Genomic DNA, 20,078 nt, shown 5'->3' with positions numbered 1-20,078 from the left:
ATTTCTGGACAAAAGAACACCACTATGAGTCAAAGTCAATATTGCTGACACAGAAACAGAAAAATTCATGAATTCTGAAAAACCCCAAATAGCAACGGGCGTATCTTTATCTTAAGGTGATCGTAGCTCTAACCTTAGTGTTTAAGGTTGATCATAGCTAAGGTTGTTTTGAACAACGGAACACTGGTCTCTGTATGTGCCACACTATGAACAGCTCTATAGATAAGTTCCAGACAATAGGGATGGCAACTACCAGAAAATGAGCTAGAGGTCTGAGGGTGCAACAGGATCAAGGACTGGTTGATTTCCATTTTATCCATGTATTTCCACAGATTCACAGCAAATTGCCATCCTTGAGACAAAACCTTACAATGGATGGCTGGAAAATCTGATCACAAGTACCCAATGTATTGGCAATAGACTCACAAGAGAGTACAGACTCAGATTTAATTCATGACATATGAGAAATTTTCAGTAAGATAATAGATAAAAAGCTTTATCATCACTTCAATGTTTAACGCAATCAGTAGATGAACGATTCCTTGGACAAATTTTGTAAAAGTTGAACCTTACAATGCAACTGAGGTAACTTACCCAAGCGCTGAACCTGCTCTACTGTGTGCTCTTGAATATGTCCGAGACTGACGCCCAGACTTAGGTCTAACAGACTGGTGAGATTTCCTTGACACTGGCCTCGATTTGGGTCTGTTTAAGCTACTGACGTCCTGCGCAACTTCATCTACAGCAGTTTCACACCGGACCTTCTCCTGCTTTCTCTCAGACTTTCTCCTGCAATCTGGCATGCCATGTAGACCAGGCATGTCACTATACAAGTCGACTACTGTAGTTTCTGACACATCTCCCTGATCAGACTTTCTACTGTGAGACTTGGATGCTGGAGTCTTTGATCTATCTCTTGCTGTTTTGCTGCTCTTTGGGGATGTGCTGTGCAGGTGAAGGGCATTAAATATTGGTAACATTTAAGTATTACACACATTTACATACTTACCTCTTGTCATCATTCAATGAATACTTGCCTTCCTTTTCAAAAACAGACTACAGAAGTCAAGATTGAAAGTTTCCTAACATAACACTCGCCAAAGTGGTTCAATTGAAGACATCCGGGTGACCGGCAAGTGTTGCAAAACAATGTTGAGGTCCCAAGCCGGTGATGAAATTTCACCTCTCATCCTCAAGCTTGAAGGCTTTCAGCATAGCCTGCAAATCGGGGGCCTTAGACACCTGTTCATTCATTTTCACAGCACTGAGTCGACAGCAGAGAAGTATGTTGTGATGGTGCCACCTTTAAGATGACGAGAATTCTACAGATGGAATAGAAACTCCGCCCAAACTTGAGGAGGAGAGGCCGCCATCAGTCACTCAGAACGGGATAAACAGAATCGTTCAAACGTAAGCCATTTTTTTGTTCATAAAGCCCCCTTGTTGAGCATGACAGATGATTCTTGATGCACCTATCAAATAACCTTTAGTCCTTAAAGTCTTCTGCCGATGACCTAAGATTGAACTTTTCCGGGTCTGAGTGAAATTGGTTGCTGTGAGGATGCCACAGAAGATTTTTGCACCCTGGCAGATGAACTGGGTTGGTGTTGGTGGGACGTTTTAATTCGGGGAACCAATCCCTCGCAGACCAGCCAGGTGTGACCAAAAGCAGATTCAGTCAAGTGGTTTGTCTTATCTTTGAGACGACCCTGGTTAGTAGTACTGGAGGTGGGAAGGCATAGGCATTGAGAGTCTCCTAAGACAGGGAAAGGGTGTCCACCACCCACTTGGCTGGATTCAGGACTGGAGAAACGTAAACTGCAAGCTGCTGCGGGCGACATGGGCGCGGACTGGGACTGGCAAACAAGAGCGAAAGTGTCCGGATGAAGCATCCACTTGATGGGAGAAGGTTTGCTGGATCTGGAGAGAGCATCTGCCAGAATGTTGCCTTGTGTTACAGTTAATAATTTGCCATGACAAAAGGTATAAGAAATCCCCTCAGAACCAGCAAAATATAACACTGACAAGTCTAAAATATTCAGTAATATGTACTGACCAAAGAGCAAGATACAAAGATTCACAATAGAGGTTTTTAGTACAAAGCAACTGAGTCAAATCTGAAGTAATGGGTCTCAAATATAGTACACTGTATCATCAAAGATTTGGTTAGCAAATGAGGAATAGATATACTGAATGTAACATGGTGAGCGGTCAGGCAGCAGTCATGTAGGTCAAGTGCTGACGAAGAGGCAGGCAGATTTGTGCAGGCCGAATGATGGCACCTTATATATACAGTCAGTGATTCTTGTGCATTCCAGTGAAATATGGAATTTTCGCAAATGGCATGTGTTTACTAACAGTCAAAAACACATATTCATATGCTGATGAGCCTAAGGAGAGGCAACTCTAAAACATTACCTTAAAAGGTGTGTTGTTAAAATACTATTACCATGATACGAAATGTGACCCCCATAATAACTATCACTCATTGAAGCGCTCCTGCCAACGAGACACTGCAAGGATCGCTGTCTGCAGTTCCAAACAGTCTCGTTGCTCCTCTGGCCACAGCCCTGAGACTGCGAGGCTGCTTAGATGAGGTCCCCAACCTTGTAGACTGGCATCCATAAAGAATTCATGGTATGGGGTGAACACCTTCAAAGAGACTCTCGGGCAGACGTTAAATGGGGAGGTCCACCAGCGAAGTTACTGATGCAAATGCAACAGTAGCGGAAACCTGGCTTTGAGATCGTCTGCCTCTATGAACGGTTTCAAGAATCTTTGGAGAGGATGGAGCATGAGTCTCCTCCTGACTGTGAGGTCCTGTACCGAAGTCAACAGACTGAGAATGGCCTGCCAATCTCTCAACTTGAGGACCTTGGTCAAGCCCTTGTGGACCCACTCCAGTATCTTCACTCATCTGTTGGGACCTTACTGGTCACCCAGACGTCTTCAATCAAACCACCATGGCGAGTGTTAGGATAGCAAGCTTTCAATCTCAACTTCTGCAGTCTGTTTTTGAAGAGTAAGGCATTTATGTATATAATGATGAAAAGAGGTAAGTAAAAATTTACATCTACTGTGTATACTGAAACCTTTACACATATACCTACACAGTCACAACAATGGATCATACAGTACTTGGAATTTACACTGATCTGATATCCTAATTACTGGATTCTACAGCTTATAGGAACATTATACACAGATTCATTGTTTATGTGTCTATATGTATCAGTCAGATTGTGAAATCAGTCGTTTTGGGAAATGACTAAATATTTGGGTCACTTTATGAAATGACTAAGAGGGTCAGCCATTTCGCATCATTTTGTGTAACAGCGATCATTTTCATGAAATTTCGTGTAGTGGACAGGGGTTTGGCAGGTGCGGCTGTTCTGGACACAACAAGTGTCAAACAAACAGGTAAAAATGCTTCAAAGCCAAGGTGGAGTGCAACAGTTGCTGCAACAATAGTTTTAACTTAGCAACGGGTGTCAATACAGGGCATAGTTGGCACGTGGTTATATCTGGACTGTAATGCATATTGCTGACTTCCTGTACACCCTCATCCAAATTTCTTCTCAGGACAGGGATAGGACATGAGTGTGTAGAGACAGGATACAAGTGATTAGGGACAGGATACATGTGTGTAGAGAAGGACATAAGCGTGTAGGGACAGGGTGAATGTGTGTAGTGACAGGGACTGGATACAAGCTTGTAGGGACAGGATACAGGTGAGTAGGGACAGGATACAGGTGTGTAGGGACAGATTACAAGTGTGTGGGACAGAATACAATTTTGTAGGACAGGATATAAATGTGTAGGACAGGATACAAGTGTGTACCTTTGGCTCTGCACCTGCCAGGCCTCAAAGCTGCCGACCTCCTGCACCTGGTACCGGTCTGTGTGCTCTAGATGTCGCATCCGGGGCTGCAACATCACCATCACACTGATCAGTGTTCTAATTCCAACTACTACCACCCTGACCATTGTTCTCCTTCAGACAACTACCACACTGATCATTGTCTTCCTTCAGACTACTTCCACACTGATCATTGTCTTCCTTCAGACAACTACCACACTGATCACTGTCTTCCTTCAGATGACTATCACACTGTCCATTAAGTTCCTTCAGACTACTATCACACTGATCATTGTCTTCTTTCAGATGACTACCGCACTGACCATTAACTTTCTTCAGACTACTATCACACTGATCATTGTCTTCCTTCAGATGACTATCACACTGATCATTGTCTTCCTTCAGACTACTTCCACACTGATCATTGTCTTCCTTCAGACAACTACCACACTGATCACTGTCTTCCTTCAGATGACTATCACACTGTCCATTAAGTTCCTTCAGACTACTATCACACTGACCATTGTCTTCTTTCAGATGACTACCGCACTGACCATTAACTTTCTTCAGACTACTACCACACTGATCATTGTCTTCCTTCAGACTACTTCCACACTGATCATTGTCTTCCTTCAGACAACTACCACACTGATCACTGTCTTCCTTCAGATGACTATCACACTGTCCATTAAGTTCCTTCAGACTACTATCACACTGACCATTGTCTTCTTTCAGATGACTACCGCACTGACCATTAACTTTCTTCAGACTACTACCACACTGATCATTGTCTTCCTTCAGATGACTATCACACTGATCATTGTCTTCCTTCAGACTACTTCCACACTGATCATTGTCTTCCTTCAGACAACTACCACACTGATCACTGTCTTCCTTCAGATGACTATCACACTGTCCATTAAGTTCCTTCAGACTACTATCACACTGACCATTGTCTTCTTTCAGATGACTACCGCACTGACCATTCACTTCCATCAGATGACTATCACACTGACCATTAACTTCCTTCAGATGACTATCACACTGATCATCGTCTTCCCTCAGGCACACTGATCATTGTCTTCCTTCAGACAACTACCACACTGATCACTGTCTTCCTTCAGATGACTATCACACTGTCCATTAAGTTCCTTCAGACTACTATCACACTGACCATTGTCTTCTTTCAGATGACTACCGCACTGACCATTCACTTCCATCAGATGACTATAACACTGACCATTAACTTCCTTCAGATGACTATCACACTGATCATCGTCTTCCCTCAGGCACACTGATCACTGTCTTCCTTCAGAGGACATAAACGTAGACTACAAATATCTCATACTATACAACGTAAAACATTACTATTGGCAAATGTGAACTGCTGATAAACATCTGGGTATAATTTAGGTATAACATGGGTTTAACAATCCTTTCCTGAATATTTTACTTCTGTAGCATCTAAATCTGCTTGTAGTAGTCCAAACAAGCTGAAAAGAAAAAGATACTTCATGATACTATTCCCTTAACCTAATGAAGCAACACTCACCGGTGTTTCCTGAAGCTCGACTATTGACAGACTGGAGCCAGATCGAGGTACTGGAGACTTGTCGCTACTGGTGTTAGCCACTGAGGCTTGGTATAAGGCAGTGAAACTAACTCGGTTTTCCTCATCTACACAAGGGAAACACTGAATTATAAACTACACTAGTGATGGGCAGCCAGGAAGACACACCCAAGGAGTGGCCCTCAAATTTTCTTATGAATAATTAAATTACTAAAACATCTAAAATATTTCTATTATATGAGATGTAAAACAAACTGATCAAATGTCTCAAACAGCTTTAAAACTTTTCATCATATTTGCCAAATTTTTCTTATTTCTTACATGACCATTTATAAACTGTAGCTAACATTTTCAGTGTGTGTTCATTTACGTGTGTTGATCTTCCTGCTGAACAAACCCTAAATGTGTTTCTCCTACCTCTTCACACCAAATTCAGCACTGAGTTACAGAAACATTCTTACTTCCCTCATCACTTTTGAGAAAAATTGCATACAAAACAAATATTTGCAGTGCCTTCTGAAATCTTTCCGAACAGCTACAATTCCTATAGAGATATAGGCAGCTACACCCACCTGGTGGGCTCTCTCTTACACCTGCATTGTAACTACTATGAGGGGACGGGTAGTCATCCTCCAGTCTAGGGGTCAATATATCTCCTGGGTCAGTGCGGCGGTGTTTCTTCAGGAGTAGACGGTCAGCGTAGCTGATGGTGTTGGTGAAGGATATCTGGGGCGAGCCAGGTTCACTGGTCATTGTTGTGGCAGTGTGCACACTAGCAGGAACTGTAGACACAAAGATGCCCAGAACACAGTATATTAACATGACCTACATACATAGTCTACAAAACACAGCATATTTACATGAACTACGTACACTGACTCCAGAACACAGCATATTAACATGACCTACATACATAGTCTCCAAAACACAGCATATTTACATGAACTACGTACACTGACTCCAGAACACAGCATATTAACATGACCTACATACAGTCTCCAAAACACAGCATATTTACATGAACTACGTACACTGACTCCAGAACACAGCATATTAACATGACCTACATACATAGTCTCCAAAACACAGCATATTTACATGAACTACGTACACAGACTCCAGAACACAGTATATTAACATGACCTACATACATAGTCTCCAAAACACAGCATATTTACATGAACTACGTACACAGACTCCAGAACACAGTATATTAACATGACCTACATACATAGTCTCCAAAACACAGCATATTTACATGAACTACGTACACTGACTCCAGAACACAGCATATTAACATGACCTACATACATAGTCTCCAAAACACAGCATATTTACATGAACTACGTACACAGACTCCAGAACACAGTATATTAACATGACCTACATACATAGTCTCCAAAACACAGCATATTTACATGAACTACGTACACAGACTCCAGAACACAGCATATTAACATGACCTACATACATAGTCTCCAAAACACAGCATATTAACATGACCTACATACAGTCTCCAAAACATAGCATATTTGCATGAACTACGTACACTGACTCCAGAACACAGTATATGAACATGACCTTCATACATAGTCTACAAAACACAGCATATTTACATGAACTACTACACTGACTCCAGAACACAGCATATTAACATGACCTACATACAGTCTCCAAAACACAGCATATTTACATGAACTACGTACACTGACTCCAGAACACAGCATATTAACATGACCTACATACATAGTCTCCAAAACACAGCATATTTACATGAACTACGTACACAGACTCCAGAACACAGCATATTAACATGACCTACATACATAGTCTCCAAAACACAGCATATTAACATGACCTACATATACTTCAGAACACAACATATCAACATGAGTTACATAGACTACAGAACACAACATGTTAACATGAACTACGTAGACTCCAGAACACACCATCAAGTCAGAGTTACACAAATGGATGTCAGAACACACCATACATCTACATGAGCTACATTTATACACTCTCAAAAGCAACTTTCTTAACACTTGCTACACATATAGATTCTCAAAAATGTCATTTTGGAGTAAAACTGATATTTTTTCACAATTCACTATAACAAGAGCTACATGGACAGACTTTCACAATTCATCATATCAACACGAGCAACACATATAGACTTTCAAAATTCCCCATATTATTATGAGCTACATGAATAGATTTTCACAATTCATCACACTAACAAGAGCTACATGTATAGGCTTTCAGAATACACACTACCACCTACCTGCTGCTTTCCGTGGAGAAATGGTCCTGTGTGGTGAGACTGTTGGTGAGGAGAAGTCATCACCCTGCCTCCATGCCAGTAGAGCTGCTTGGAAGGATGCAGCACTTTCGGCTTCATTGTACTGACCTGCCAACAAGTCACCCGCTGACTCGTATGAACCACTAGCACCCTCTGGGCCATTTCTCTCTGATTCCTGTCAACAAAGTACACCATGCTCCCATACAGACAACACATTGACTGCCTCATCATCTGGACATCAATCTGGCAGAACTTTCACATAAATATGTCTCCTACACAGTCATTCTGTAACTGACCATCGGTGTAAGTGTTTGCTTGCAGTAGTATGACATCATTTTATTGACTCATATTTGTTACAGTCATCAGTGTAACTTGCGCCCTGCACCCTGAGCCTACTGCCTCTAAAACCATACACACTCCATCTCTCAGCAGCGTCTGATTATCATCTCTACCAATATGGATGGGTAAAACTGCATGAAAGGTTAGAATGAATTTGAGCACATTTTACACTACATCCAGAAATATACCATCAAGTTCATGGCGACATCTAAATAATGAAATCTACCAGGAAACAAGGATAAGTTGAGCACTAACCTGACAATTGACCCATATTAGCATATATGAGTGCTGACCACTGGCACTTGCACTGTGAGCAAAGGGGTTTCAGGTTGTCTGAATATTACCAACTTGCTACACCGACAACGGGAGTCTTATGAGCGAGGCGTGTGCTGTTACGCACAGAATCAATTTCATTGTCATGCACTGCATGTGCACTTGCCTCCGTCTGCTCTACCTTCACAAACCAAATGAGTTTGCTCCTTGCCATGCACTGCCTACTCGTAAACGTGTTCTCTGCAAAGGTAAAAGTTTTTCTTGTTCGCCAGTATGCTTGTCATTCCAGCAGTTGGAAAACATAAGAGCCTCGCACACCATCATTGCCTGGTGACAACCACGTTAATCAAGAGCCTGACTAGCCAGACTCTCAAATAACAATGGAAGTGAGAACCTATTACAATCTAAAAGAATGACAAACTCTGTACAGGTGCAATTTTTATTTCCTTGTATCCCTCAACGTACCTGGAAGCTGACACTGCTGGATACAGCACCTACTGCAGGGGATGGCTTCGTCTCTCTACAACATCACATCAGGACCATCATGAGCCACTTTCATTGAATGGCATTACATGACAGGTAGAAATAATAAAAATGGTGGACATTGCATGAAGCTGTATCAATATTTGCTTTTTCAGTAAAGATCACAATATTCATGGATTTTGCTTTTCAGTGCACACACTGCTGTCCTTATGCCCTTTCACAAATACAGTCTCAAAAAAAATACTTCGCACAAAACAGACATGCAAAACAATGGAGCTAAAAGCATTTTGAGGATTGGGAGTGTTTGTATTGTGTGCTTTATGCCTTAACATAACATACACTCTGATGACTGTACAACACAGGAAGTTATTAACAAGGTCAAATTGGGTATATACTGACAGACTGTGCTCTATGTATGGTTACACTGCAACCACATAGTGGGTCCTTCATATGTTCTAGGGTTTGGGGTATTTATTTCTGTGACAGTGAGTTACCTTACCTTTGTGAGGGTGTGGGTGTGGGAAGGGGCCGTGGGGACATGCACTGCCGGGGACCAGATGCCTGAAAGTAAACAAATCATCAGAATGAACTCAGTCACCAGTAACTAAGATGGTAGTTAGTAGCACAAGCAACATTCAACATCATCAGGACAAGATGATTTACAATCAGTCACCTTTGGTAGTTAGTAGCACGAGCAACATTCAACATCATCAGGACAAGATGATTTACAATCAGTCACCTTTGGTAGTTGGTAGCACGAGCAACATTCAACATCAACAGGACAAGATGATTTACAATCAGTCACCTTTGGTAGTTAGTAGCACGAGCAACATTCAACATCATCAGGACAAGATGATTTACAATCAGTCACCTTTGGTAGTTAGTAGCACAAGCAACATTCAACATCATCAGGGCAAGATGATTTACAATCAGTCACCTTTGGTAGTTAGTAGCATGAGCAACATTCAACATCATCAGGGCAAGATGATTTACAACCAGTCACCTTTGGTAGTTAGTAGCACGAGCAACATTCAACATCATCAGGGCAAGATGATTTACAACCAGTCACCTTTGGTAGTTAGTAGCACGAGCAACATTCAACATCATCAGGGCAAGATGATTTACAATCAGTCACCTTTGGTAGTTAGTAGCACGAGCAACATTCAACATCATCAGGGCAAGATGATTTACAATCAGTCACCTTTGGTAGTTAGTAGCACAAGCAACATTCAACATCATCAGGGCAAGATGATTTACAATCAGTCACCTTTGGTAGTTAGTAGCACGAGCAACATTCAACATCATCAGGGCAAGATGATTTACAATCAGTCACCTTTGGTAGTTAGTAGCATGAGCAACATTCAACATCATCAGGGCAAGATGATTTACAATCAGTCACCTTTGGTAGTTAGAAGCACTAGCTACATTCCACATCATCAGGACAAGATGATTTACAATCAGTCACCTTTGGTAGTTAGTAGCACAAGCAACATTCAACATCATCAGGGCAAGATGATTTACAATCAGTCACCTTTGGTAGTTGGTAGCACGAGCAACATTCAACATCAACAGGACAAGATGATTTACAATCAGTCACCTTTGGTAGTTAGTAGCACGAGCAACATTCAACATCATCAGGACAAGATGATTTACAATCAGTCACCTTTGGTAGTTAGTAGCACAAGCAACATTCAACATCATCAGGGCAAGATGATTTACAATCAGTCACCTTTGGTAGTTAGTAGCATGAGCAACATTCAACATCATCAGGGCAAGATGATTTACAACCAGTCACCTTTGGTAGTTAGTAGCACGAGCAACATTCAACATCATCAGGGCAAGATGATTTACAACCAGTCACCTTTGGTAGTTAGTAGCACGAGCAACATTCAACATCATCAGGGCAAGATGATTTACAATCAGTCACCTTTGGTAGTTAGTAGCACGAGCAACATTCAACATCATCAGGGCAAGATGATTTACAATCAGTCACCTTTGGTAGTTAGTAGCACAAGCAACATTCAACATCATCAGGGCAAGATGATTTACAATCAGTCACCTTTGGTAGTTAGTAGCACGAGCAACATTCAACATCATCAGGGCAAGATGATTTACAATCAGTCACCTTTGGTAGTTAGTAGCATGAGCAACATTCAACATCATCAGGGCAAGATGATTTACAATCAGTCACCTTTGGTAGTTAGAAGCACTAGCTACATTCCACATCATCAGGACAAGATGATTTACAATCAGTCACCTTTGGTAGTTAGTAGCACAAGCAACATTCAACATCATCAGGGCAAGATGATTTACAATCAGTCACCTTTGGTAGTTAGTAGCACGAGCAACATTCAACATCATCAGGGCAAGATGATTTACAATCAGTCACCTTTGGTAGTTAGAAGCACTAGCTACATTCCACATCATCAGGACAAGATGATTTACAATCAGTCACCTTTGGTAGTTAGTAGCACAAGCAACATTCAACATCATCTGGACAAGATGATTTACTATCAGTCAGCTTCAGTGTCTGGAGGGGCACACTCCCATGATACAACTCACACTTTTATGTTGCAATAGTATCCCACTGGGAGGGGCACACTCCCATATTACAATCAAGTATCTCACCTGAAGGGGTACACTCCGATGTTTTTTCAGAGCTCCACGAAGGTGAAATGCAGCAAAGCAGCCTGAACAGTAATGTTCTGAACACTGAACGCAGGTCTGGAACAGTACAAGTCAGTCATCTGAAGCAAAGCACTGGCATCACAACCACCTACGATCTCAACAGCCTCTCACATAAAGAATGTGACAATAATAGCAGGAACTACAAGTAAAGAACTACAAACATTTATGAAAACAACAATGTGATTAGAAAGCATGTGAATGCCATATAACACTGAGTGCAGCAATACATCACCTGATCCATATGGAAATGAGGGGAAAACATGAAAACATCCTTAGTTTCTGCCTCATCATGGCCAAAAATTATTTACTATACAATACACTTTAAACTTTGGAAGCTTTGTTATAATGATGAAAAGTAACTTACCAGACACGCTACACGTTCCTCACACTGGCCACACTTGGGTCCTTTTGGTCTGTTTTCCTTCCCAGTTCTGGTGTTTTGAGATGTTTGAGCAATGTACTTCATGGTTCCAGGGTCACTGCTGCGACTTGGCACATCTACACAATAAATGTCAATACATGTACTAACACTCCATGCCAGGTATCACAACAATGTGGGGCTCACAATATGTGTCTTCAGTCAAATTTACTGATCCATATAAGATGACACACTGCATTAATACAAAATGACACACAATGACATATTCTATCAATGTACAATGGAACTCTTTTGGATGGTGTGTGTAGATTTATTATCAAACGTATGAACATGTTAAGTCTTTGATACAAGCACTAATGCTCATCTACCAGTACAGGAGTCTTTACCTACTAACACAGGCAATCAGCCCATTAGCTACTATTATCAGAACTATGGAAATAATTTGAACTGAGCAAATAATCTTGATATAACTTTACCTAATGGTTCATCCCTTAAAACTCTAACTCCTCTCTTCTTATGCTCCTGAAAAGCACAAAGGCAAACCTAATTAGCAGAATCAAATCACATTGTCTAAAAGCTTAAGTTCAGGTACAGTATAAATAAGACAGGCCTTTCAGCAATTTGAATAAATACATGGCCTGGACACTAGGGTTGGGTATTGCCAAAATTTTCACAATGTGTTGGCCTATTGCAATTTGTATTGCAATATATTCTGCAAGTGGAACAGATGCTCTATGGTAATGGAAACAATGCCACTGGCCCCTGGAGGGACTCAGATGTGATCGCACAACAGATCAGTTGAAAATATTTCCAAACTAAAGACTTCGCTCTAAGTTTTCAACTGGAGAAAAAGTGTCAGCAATGGTGGAAGCCATTTTGGTTGCTTATCAATACAAGTGCTGGTACCAATCTATTTCTATCGTAGTGTGAAGTTTGAATTGCAATATCCAAGTTAACTGGTATTATCACTCGCGCCTACTTGATACAGGCCTTGCCTCATACTTGTCTCACCTTGCTGGAGCGCACTGGCTTGTCCAGGATGTCTGTGGCATAAGTGGAGAGACTGCCAGACTTACCAGTACGCCAAAACCCTCCTCCATTTCGCCTGAAAAAAATATACCATTGCATGGTGAATGTTTCTGTTTTCTGTCATGGTAATAGCACAACAGTTGGAAGATGTCACATTGGTTGGCAAACGATGTCTTTACTGCTGTCATACAATTATTCACAATTTCGTCATAGATGCGAGTAATTCTATTTTCAAATGTTCTTTCTCATAATTTTCAAAAAGTTAAGTCTTGTTTGTATTTTATTGTACTAGACATATTTCTTGATAAGACCAATATCCATACATTTCTTTTTACATTTTTAACATTACATATTAATTTCAAAATCTTTAGGCCTATAAATCTTTAATGTAAATCTTTAGGCTTATAAAACACAAATAATTTGTTCCCAGACAATGGCTTTGGAAAACATTGTGTGGATGGTCCATATTTATTATTTTTCTTCATTGTAAAGCAACTCCCTCTAAGGAATATCCTTTGATAAGTACAATAATGATTTCTTCATGTGGTTTGAAGAAGCTTGTTGTGATAACCATGACAACACTTTAGGCATAAAGTCCAGTATGCATGTAATCCACTCAGCTTATTGCTATCCACTATGTATCCTATAGGTTGCTTTGAAAATGGAAAATACTAAAACATGTGGCTGACCTTTGGTCAACATGCTTCAGTGCCTGAGAACCCAGACTTTATTTTTGGTCTTATACAGATGTGAATGTGAGAAAAAAACAACCTTCCTCTTTCTCAACTTATTTTTGTGTAAACTGATAAATCATGTAGCATACTGAATTAGAAGAAAACTATCCTTATCTGAAAGCAAAACATGGAAACAAAAAAACGGTAAGCAAGGATATGGCGAGAACTCACTCTCTCTCCTCCTTCTCGCGACTCATGGCCACCTTCAACTCCTTTAGTCTCTCTTCCATCTTCCTGTTCTCCAACTCCAGCTTCTTGCTCTGCTCCTTTGCTGTCCGCATATTCCTGTAACATAGAGGCAATGGAGTCATGCCTACTCTCATCAGCAGAAACAACTACCACTCATAGGATCAGCTCACCTCCATGCCACCACCACTCCACCTCCGTGCCATGCAGTAACATCCAACACTCACCGGATTGGCTCAAAGCAGAACACCACTCTTAGGATCAGCTTATGCAGTGACAGCCACCACTCCACCTCCATGCCATGCAGTAACATCCAACACTCATCAGACTGGCTCAAAGCAGAAACAACCACCAATCATAGGATCAGCTCACCTCCATGCCACCACCACTCCACCTCCATGCCATGCAGTAACATCCAACACTCATCGGATTGGCTCAAAGCAGTGACAACTACCACTCATCATATCTACTCAAAGCTGTGATAACTGACACTCATTCAATTGGCTCAGTGACAACTATCGCTCTCTACCTTAACTAGAAGCAGTGAAACCAGTATCACAACATATATAATCTGTGTATCATCTTAATTTCTATTATCAACAAAGTGCTATTCACACTTTGTTCACGTCTGTGATCCATGGCAGTTATCACTTACAACTTGTTCCCATCCTGTGGTGATGCACTGGTTGACCAATAGTGACAATAACTCACTCTTCTTATGCATTTCAATTTTCAATAATGCATTAATAAAAGTATTATTAAAATCTAAATATTTTAGATATTTAAATACTTACCTTACCATACTTACACTCATAATCATTATTATGCCAATCAAACGATCAGTGGTACTTTGAAAGAATACTGGTGAAAACAGTTTGCAGTCTGAGGAAGAACACAAAGCCGAAGCTACCAATCATCATGCAGAGCTTGATTTATGCACTTAGACATTACACTAGTCAAAAGGCACAATTTCACAAATGTTTGACAACATTTTTATATATATTGTGGTTTATGCACTCGCTTTAGCTTCCAATTAATGAATAAAAGACTTATTATTCACTTACAACCTGCCTTAATCAATAGTTGAAACTTTAAGAACAGCCTCCAGCAGAGAACATTTGCCATGTGGAATGGTCCAAGGGACATATCTCTTAGAAGTTCATTTGAAATACTGTTCATCTGGTAGACCGTGCATGAGTTGATTAAATGCAAATTTGCCTTAATTCATTAGAGCTTTTGAATCTTATTCTGTAATCCAAATATGTAATTTTGGGGGATTAAGGTATATGGTAGGTTCCCTGAGGGTTGATAGTATTGTTGCAAGAAATGCATTCTGTATTTTAGAGACGTATAGTGTGAAATAGTGCCTTAAAACTAAGTCCACATAAATCACCACCACCCTGATATGCCCACTCCTACCGACACAGTTAACATGAAACCTGTCCCACATAAATCACCACCACCCTGATATGCCCACTCCTATGGACACAGTTAACATGAAACCTGTCCCCCATAAATCACCACCACCCTGATATGCCCACTCCTATGGACACAGTTAACATGAAACCTGTCCCACATAAATCACCCCTATCCTGATATGCCCACTCCTACACAGTTAACATGAAACCTGTCCCACATAAATCACCCCTATCCTGATATGCCCACTCCTACACAGTTAACATGAAACCTGTCCCACATAAATCACCCCTATCCTGATATGCCCACTCCTACACAGTTAACATGAAACCTGTCCCACATAAATCACCCCTATCCTGATATGCCCACTCCTACACAGTTAACATGAAACCTGTCCCACATAAATCACCCCTGTCCTGATATGCCCACTCCTACATGGTTAACATGAAACCTGTCCCACATAAATCACCCCTATCCTGATATGCCCACTCCTACACAGTTAACATGAAACCTGTCCCACATAAATCACCCCTATCCTGATATGCCCACTCCTACACAGTTAACATGAAACCTGTCCCACATAAATCACCCCTATCCTGATATGCCCACTCCTACATGGTTAACATGAAACCTGTCCCACATAAATCACCCCTGTCCTGATATGCCCACTCCTACACGGTTAACAAGTGAAACCTGTCCCACATAAATCACCTCTAACCTGATATGCCCACGCCTACGCAGTTAACATGAAACCTGTCCCATATAAATCACCACCACTCTGATATGCCCACTCCTACACAGTTAACATGAAACCTGTCCCACATAAATCCCCCTACCTTGGTATGCCCAGACCTATGGCTCTATCGATGCATTCTGCCAATACAACATCTATCACAATGCTTGTTCAGCTAATCCAAATTGCAACAAGAAACATGACACAGGACCCTCATAAAAATACAACAGAGCCACATATTTTACTGAATTCATACTGCTACTGTCAAGAATTTTACATTTGTTTCCATCAGAGTCGACAAGAACAACATGATATCATACAACATCATTGAAAGTTTGATAGTTTGAGTAATACTGTATCAGCATATCAAGTATTCTGATGACTAGCATCAATACATCACATGCACATCTTTAACTTTCACTGAAGACTATACAGACTTCCTGTAAAAAACTTGAGCAAAGAGCTGCTGTTTATATCTTAGTGTAATGATTGTTGATGCAATACAGACATAATTGTCTATGTTACAAAGACATGATTGATGTGATACATATATGATTGTTGATGGAATACAGAAACGATTGTTGTCATACAGAAATGACTATTGTGATACAGACTGACACAGACAAGATTGTTGTGATACACACGATTGTTGATGCAACACAGACATGAAAGATGTGATACAGACACAATTGTTGTGATACATACATGATTGTTGTGATACAGAAATGGTTGTGATACAGACATGACTGCTGTGATATAGAAATGGTTGTGATACAGACATGGTCGCTGTGATACACACAAGGTCGTTGTGATACAGACATGATTGTTGTCATACAAACATGATTGCTGATGGAATACAACCATGACTATTGATGGAATACAGACATGATTGTTGAAGGAATAGACATGATTGTTGTCATACAGACATGATTGTTGATGAAATACAGGCAAGATTGTTGATGGAATACAGACATGATTGTTGAAGGAATAGACATGATTGTTGTCATACAGACATGATTGTTGATGAAATACAGGCAAGATTGTTGATGGAATACAGACATGATTGTTGATGAAATACTGGCATGATTGTTGTCATACAGACATGATTGTTGTCATACAGACATGATTGTTGATGAAATACAGGCATGACTGCTGTCATACAGACATGATGATGAAATACAGGCATGATTGTTGTCATACAGACATGATTGTTGTCATACAGACATGATTGTTGATGAAATACAGGCAAGATTGTTGATGGAATACAGACATGATTGTTGAAGGAATAGATATGATTGTTGTCATACAGACATGATTGTTGATGAAATACAGGCAATATTGTTGATGGAATACAGACATGATTGTTGAAGGAATAGACATGATTGTTGTCATACAGACATGATTGTTGATGAAATACAGGCAAGATTGTTGATGGAATACAGACATGATTGTTGATGAAATACTGGCATGATTGTTGTCATACAGACATGATTGTTGTCATACAGACATGATTGTTGATGAAATACAGGCAAGATTGTTGATGGAATACAGACATGATTGTTGAAGGAATAGACATGATTGTTGTCATACAGACATGATTGTTGATGAAATACTGGCATGATTGTTGTCATACAGACATGATTGTTGTCATACAGACATGATTGTTGATGAAATACAGGCATGACTGCTGTCATACAGACATGATTGTTGATGAAATACAGGCATGACTGCTGTCATACAGACATGATGATGAAATACAGGCATGATTGTTGTCATACAGACATGATTGTTGTCATACAGACATGATTGTTGATGAAATACAGGCAAGATTGTTGATGGAATACAGACATGATTGTTGAAGGAATAGATATGATTGTTGTCATACAGACATGATTGTTGATGAAATACAGGCAATATTGTTGATGGAATACAGACATGATTGTTGATGAAATACAGGCATGATTGTTGTCATACAGACATGATTGTTGATGAAATACAGGCATGATTGTTGATGAAATACAGGCATGATTGTTGTCATACAGCCATGATTGTTCATGGAATAGAGACATGATTGTTGATGGAATAAAGACATAACCTGTAGAGAACCGAGTCTGGATCACAGAATCCAGTGATTGATACTGACAGCAATAATCCACATCATCAACCACGTCACTGAGTGTGACCATTGTTGGTGTGACCACCCTATAGTCCGCAGTACATTACATAATGACTAAACTAACATGTTTACACATGTGTTCTGAATATCGTTATGAGATAATTTTGGTTATTTGAAACAGGTGTTATTCAACAACAGTGGCAACATGAACTTTCTGCTGCCACCTCAATATCTTAAATCAATATTATAACTACATTCATGCAGTTTTTGACTGAAAATGACAACCAAACATCCCATTAGGTTTGTGCATAATTAAATCTTAATTTTCATCTCCTGGACATTAGCATTTTTTTCAAATGAACATTTTGAATAGTATATTTTCATCTATAAAGCAGTTGTGACAGTTTGTTTACACCCAACATCATCTGCTTGATTTGACATCATAGATCACACTGTTTTCCTGTTCTGTTTGTAATGCATAGATTATAAAACTCATGGATGTTGAACAAGGAAATTAGTCCAGCTCAATACTTTTAAATGTCTTGACTCATTCACTTTCACAATCTCTGCATATAAGCTTTGAGAATAACAAGCATGCATATGTATGAATTTGGAAACTAAACACTTTAGTGTTCAAAAAAAGAATATAAGTCAAGGTGTCCTTGCAGAAATCAGAATTCTAAAGATGAAAGATTTAGAAAAACAGGAAGTGGGTGCAATAGGAGAAAACCTCCTACACATAAATGCACATGTTATTACACAAATTGCACTCCAGGGTATTTTGTGCCATTAATGGAACTATCAGTGGATTCAAAGGTTACTAATTCTTAGGAATTTAAAACTTACAATATTTTGCTGCCAGCATATCATTATCATTGTATATGACTGGCAAAACCTCTCATTATGTTTGGGAGTTGAACTTTGGCCTCAGTGTGGTAGATTGCAAGTGCAAAGACAAAAGTTCACGTCTATATAAGCAAGTTAAAGTCTACCTCACACGACATGAAGACAACAAACACAACATGACAAATAAAGAATGAAATATATTCAGTAAAATTGCATGACAGCTACTTACAGGTAATTAGACCTGAAAAATGTCATAAGACATATTTGACTTTATTTAAACAAAACAGTTTGACATATACATAAAAACCAGATAATTAACTTTATTACTACTTTTCAAATGCAAGCATAATTTACATGTGATCTATCAATCTATTTAGCAGTTGATCTTTAGAGCTTAGAAAGATAAGAAAGGAGAGTCTCATTCTGTTGTCATGTCACAACCTGGAAACCAGTGAAGTTATGCAAGTCTCGTCCTTAAACTTGACAAATATACATGTTATGTTGTGTGGTCCTGTGTGAAGGACTCAGGTCACAAATCAGTTGCAGTTAAGTAACACCAAGTGCGAAGAAACCTTGTTGAGTGACAGCTTGACTCCTGTCTGAGCTTCTAGACTTAGTCCTGCCTCACATGTGATACATGTGGTCTCACCTTAAGGCAAGGGAGTTTGTTAAAAATTGCATCTGTTCATCCAATGCAGGAAATGGGTACCGGGAGAAATATGTCGTCTGACAATTAACCTTCTAGTGCCTCAGCTTGGGTTATCAGGGGTAATAATAATCTGACTACAGCATCCAGTGAGTAACTATAGTCCGTTTGGCTCAAAAAGGGACTGATGAATTGCAGTCTAACTCGAAAACTAATAAGCATAACATACTCAGTGAAACGCTGACCATAAGCAAAACATCATACCAACTCTGTGAGGTTTTTGCAGAATTTTTGTCCTAATGACAAAAAAGTTGTATAACAAACTATCATCAAAATATTGACACCAGACAGTTCACTGTTTATTACGTGGGAGGAGTGTAGGGAAAGACACAGCCAGGTGTTTGAGAAGCACAAGTGCCGAGAAAGTTATTTATTCATTAATCTGTGCTGTGCTGTCTCCATGCTCACCTGGCTGTCCC

At 39.9% G+C, this 20,078-nt stretch overlaps 1 protein-coding gene across 1 annotated transcript in view; it reads right to left on the bottom strand.

Moving 5' to 3' along the window:
* The window catches only part of LOC137282434 (serine/arginine repetitive matrix protein 2-like), a 57,450-nt gene that overhangs the window by 11,305 nt on the left and 26,067 nt on the right, over positions 1 to 20,078 (bottom strand). Inside the window, exons 3-14 of the mRNA XM_067814184.1 lie at positions 13,828 to 13,941; positions 12,905 to 12,998; positions 12,370 to 12,415; positions 11,879 to 12,012; positions 11,455 to 11,550; positions 9,326 to 9,387; positions 8,809 to 8,863; positions 7,714 to 7,906; positions 6,002 to 6,211; positions 5,412 to 5,536; positions 3,842 to 3,927; positions 595 to 945 (exon numbers count right to left, since the gene is read on the bottom strand). Coding sequence (XP_067670285.1) covers positions 595 to 945; positions 3,842 to 3,927; positions 5,412 to 5,536; positions 6,002 to 6,211; positions 7,714 to 7,906; positions 8,809 to 8,863; positions 9,326 to 9,387; positions 11,455 to 11,550; positions 11,879 to 12,012; positions 12,370 to 12,415; positions 12,905 to 12,998; positions 13,828 to 13,941 — 1,566 coding nt within the window. The remainder of the gene's footprint in view (positions 1 to 594; positions 946 to 3,841; positions 3,928 to 5,411; positions 5,537 to 6,001; positions 6,212 to 7,713; positions 7,907 to 8,808; positions 8,864 to 9,325; positions 9,388 to 11,454; positions 11,551 to 11,878; positions 12,013 to 12,369; positions 12,416 to 12,904; positions 12,999 to 13,827; positions 13,942 to 20,078) is intronic.

This window comes from Haliotis asinina, chromosome 4 (assembly GCF_037392515.1).
Source record: "Haliotis asinina isolate JCU_RB_2024 chromosome 4, JCU_Hal_asi_v2, whole genome shotgun sequence".
In the NCBI taxonomy this organism is placed as follows: Eukaryota; Metazoa; Mollusca; class Gastropoda; order Lepetellida; family Haliotidae; genus Haliotis; species Haliotis asinina.
Note: the sequence above shows the minus strand (reverse complement) of the source record. Positions and strands in the feature narration are given on the sequence as shown.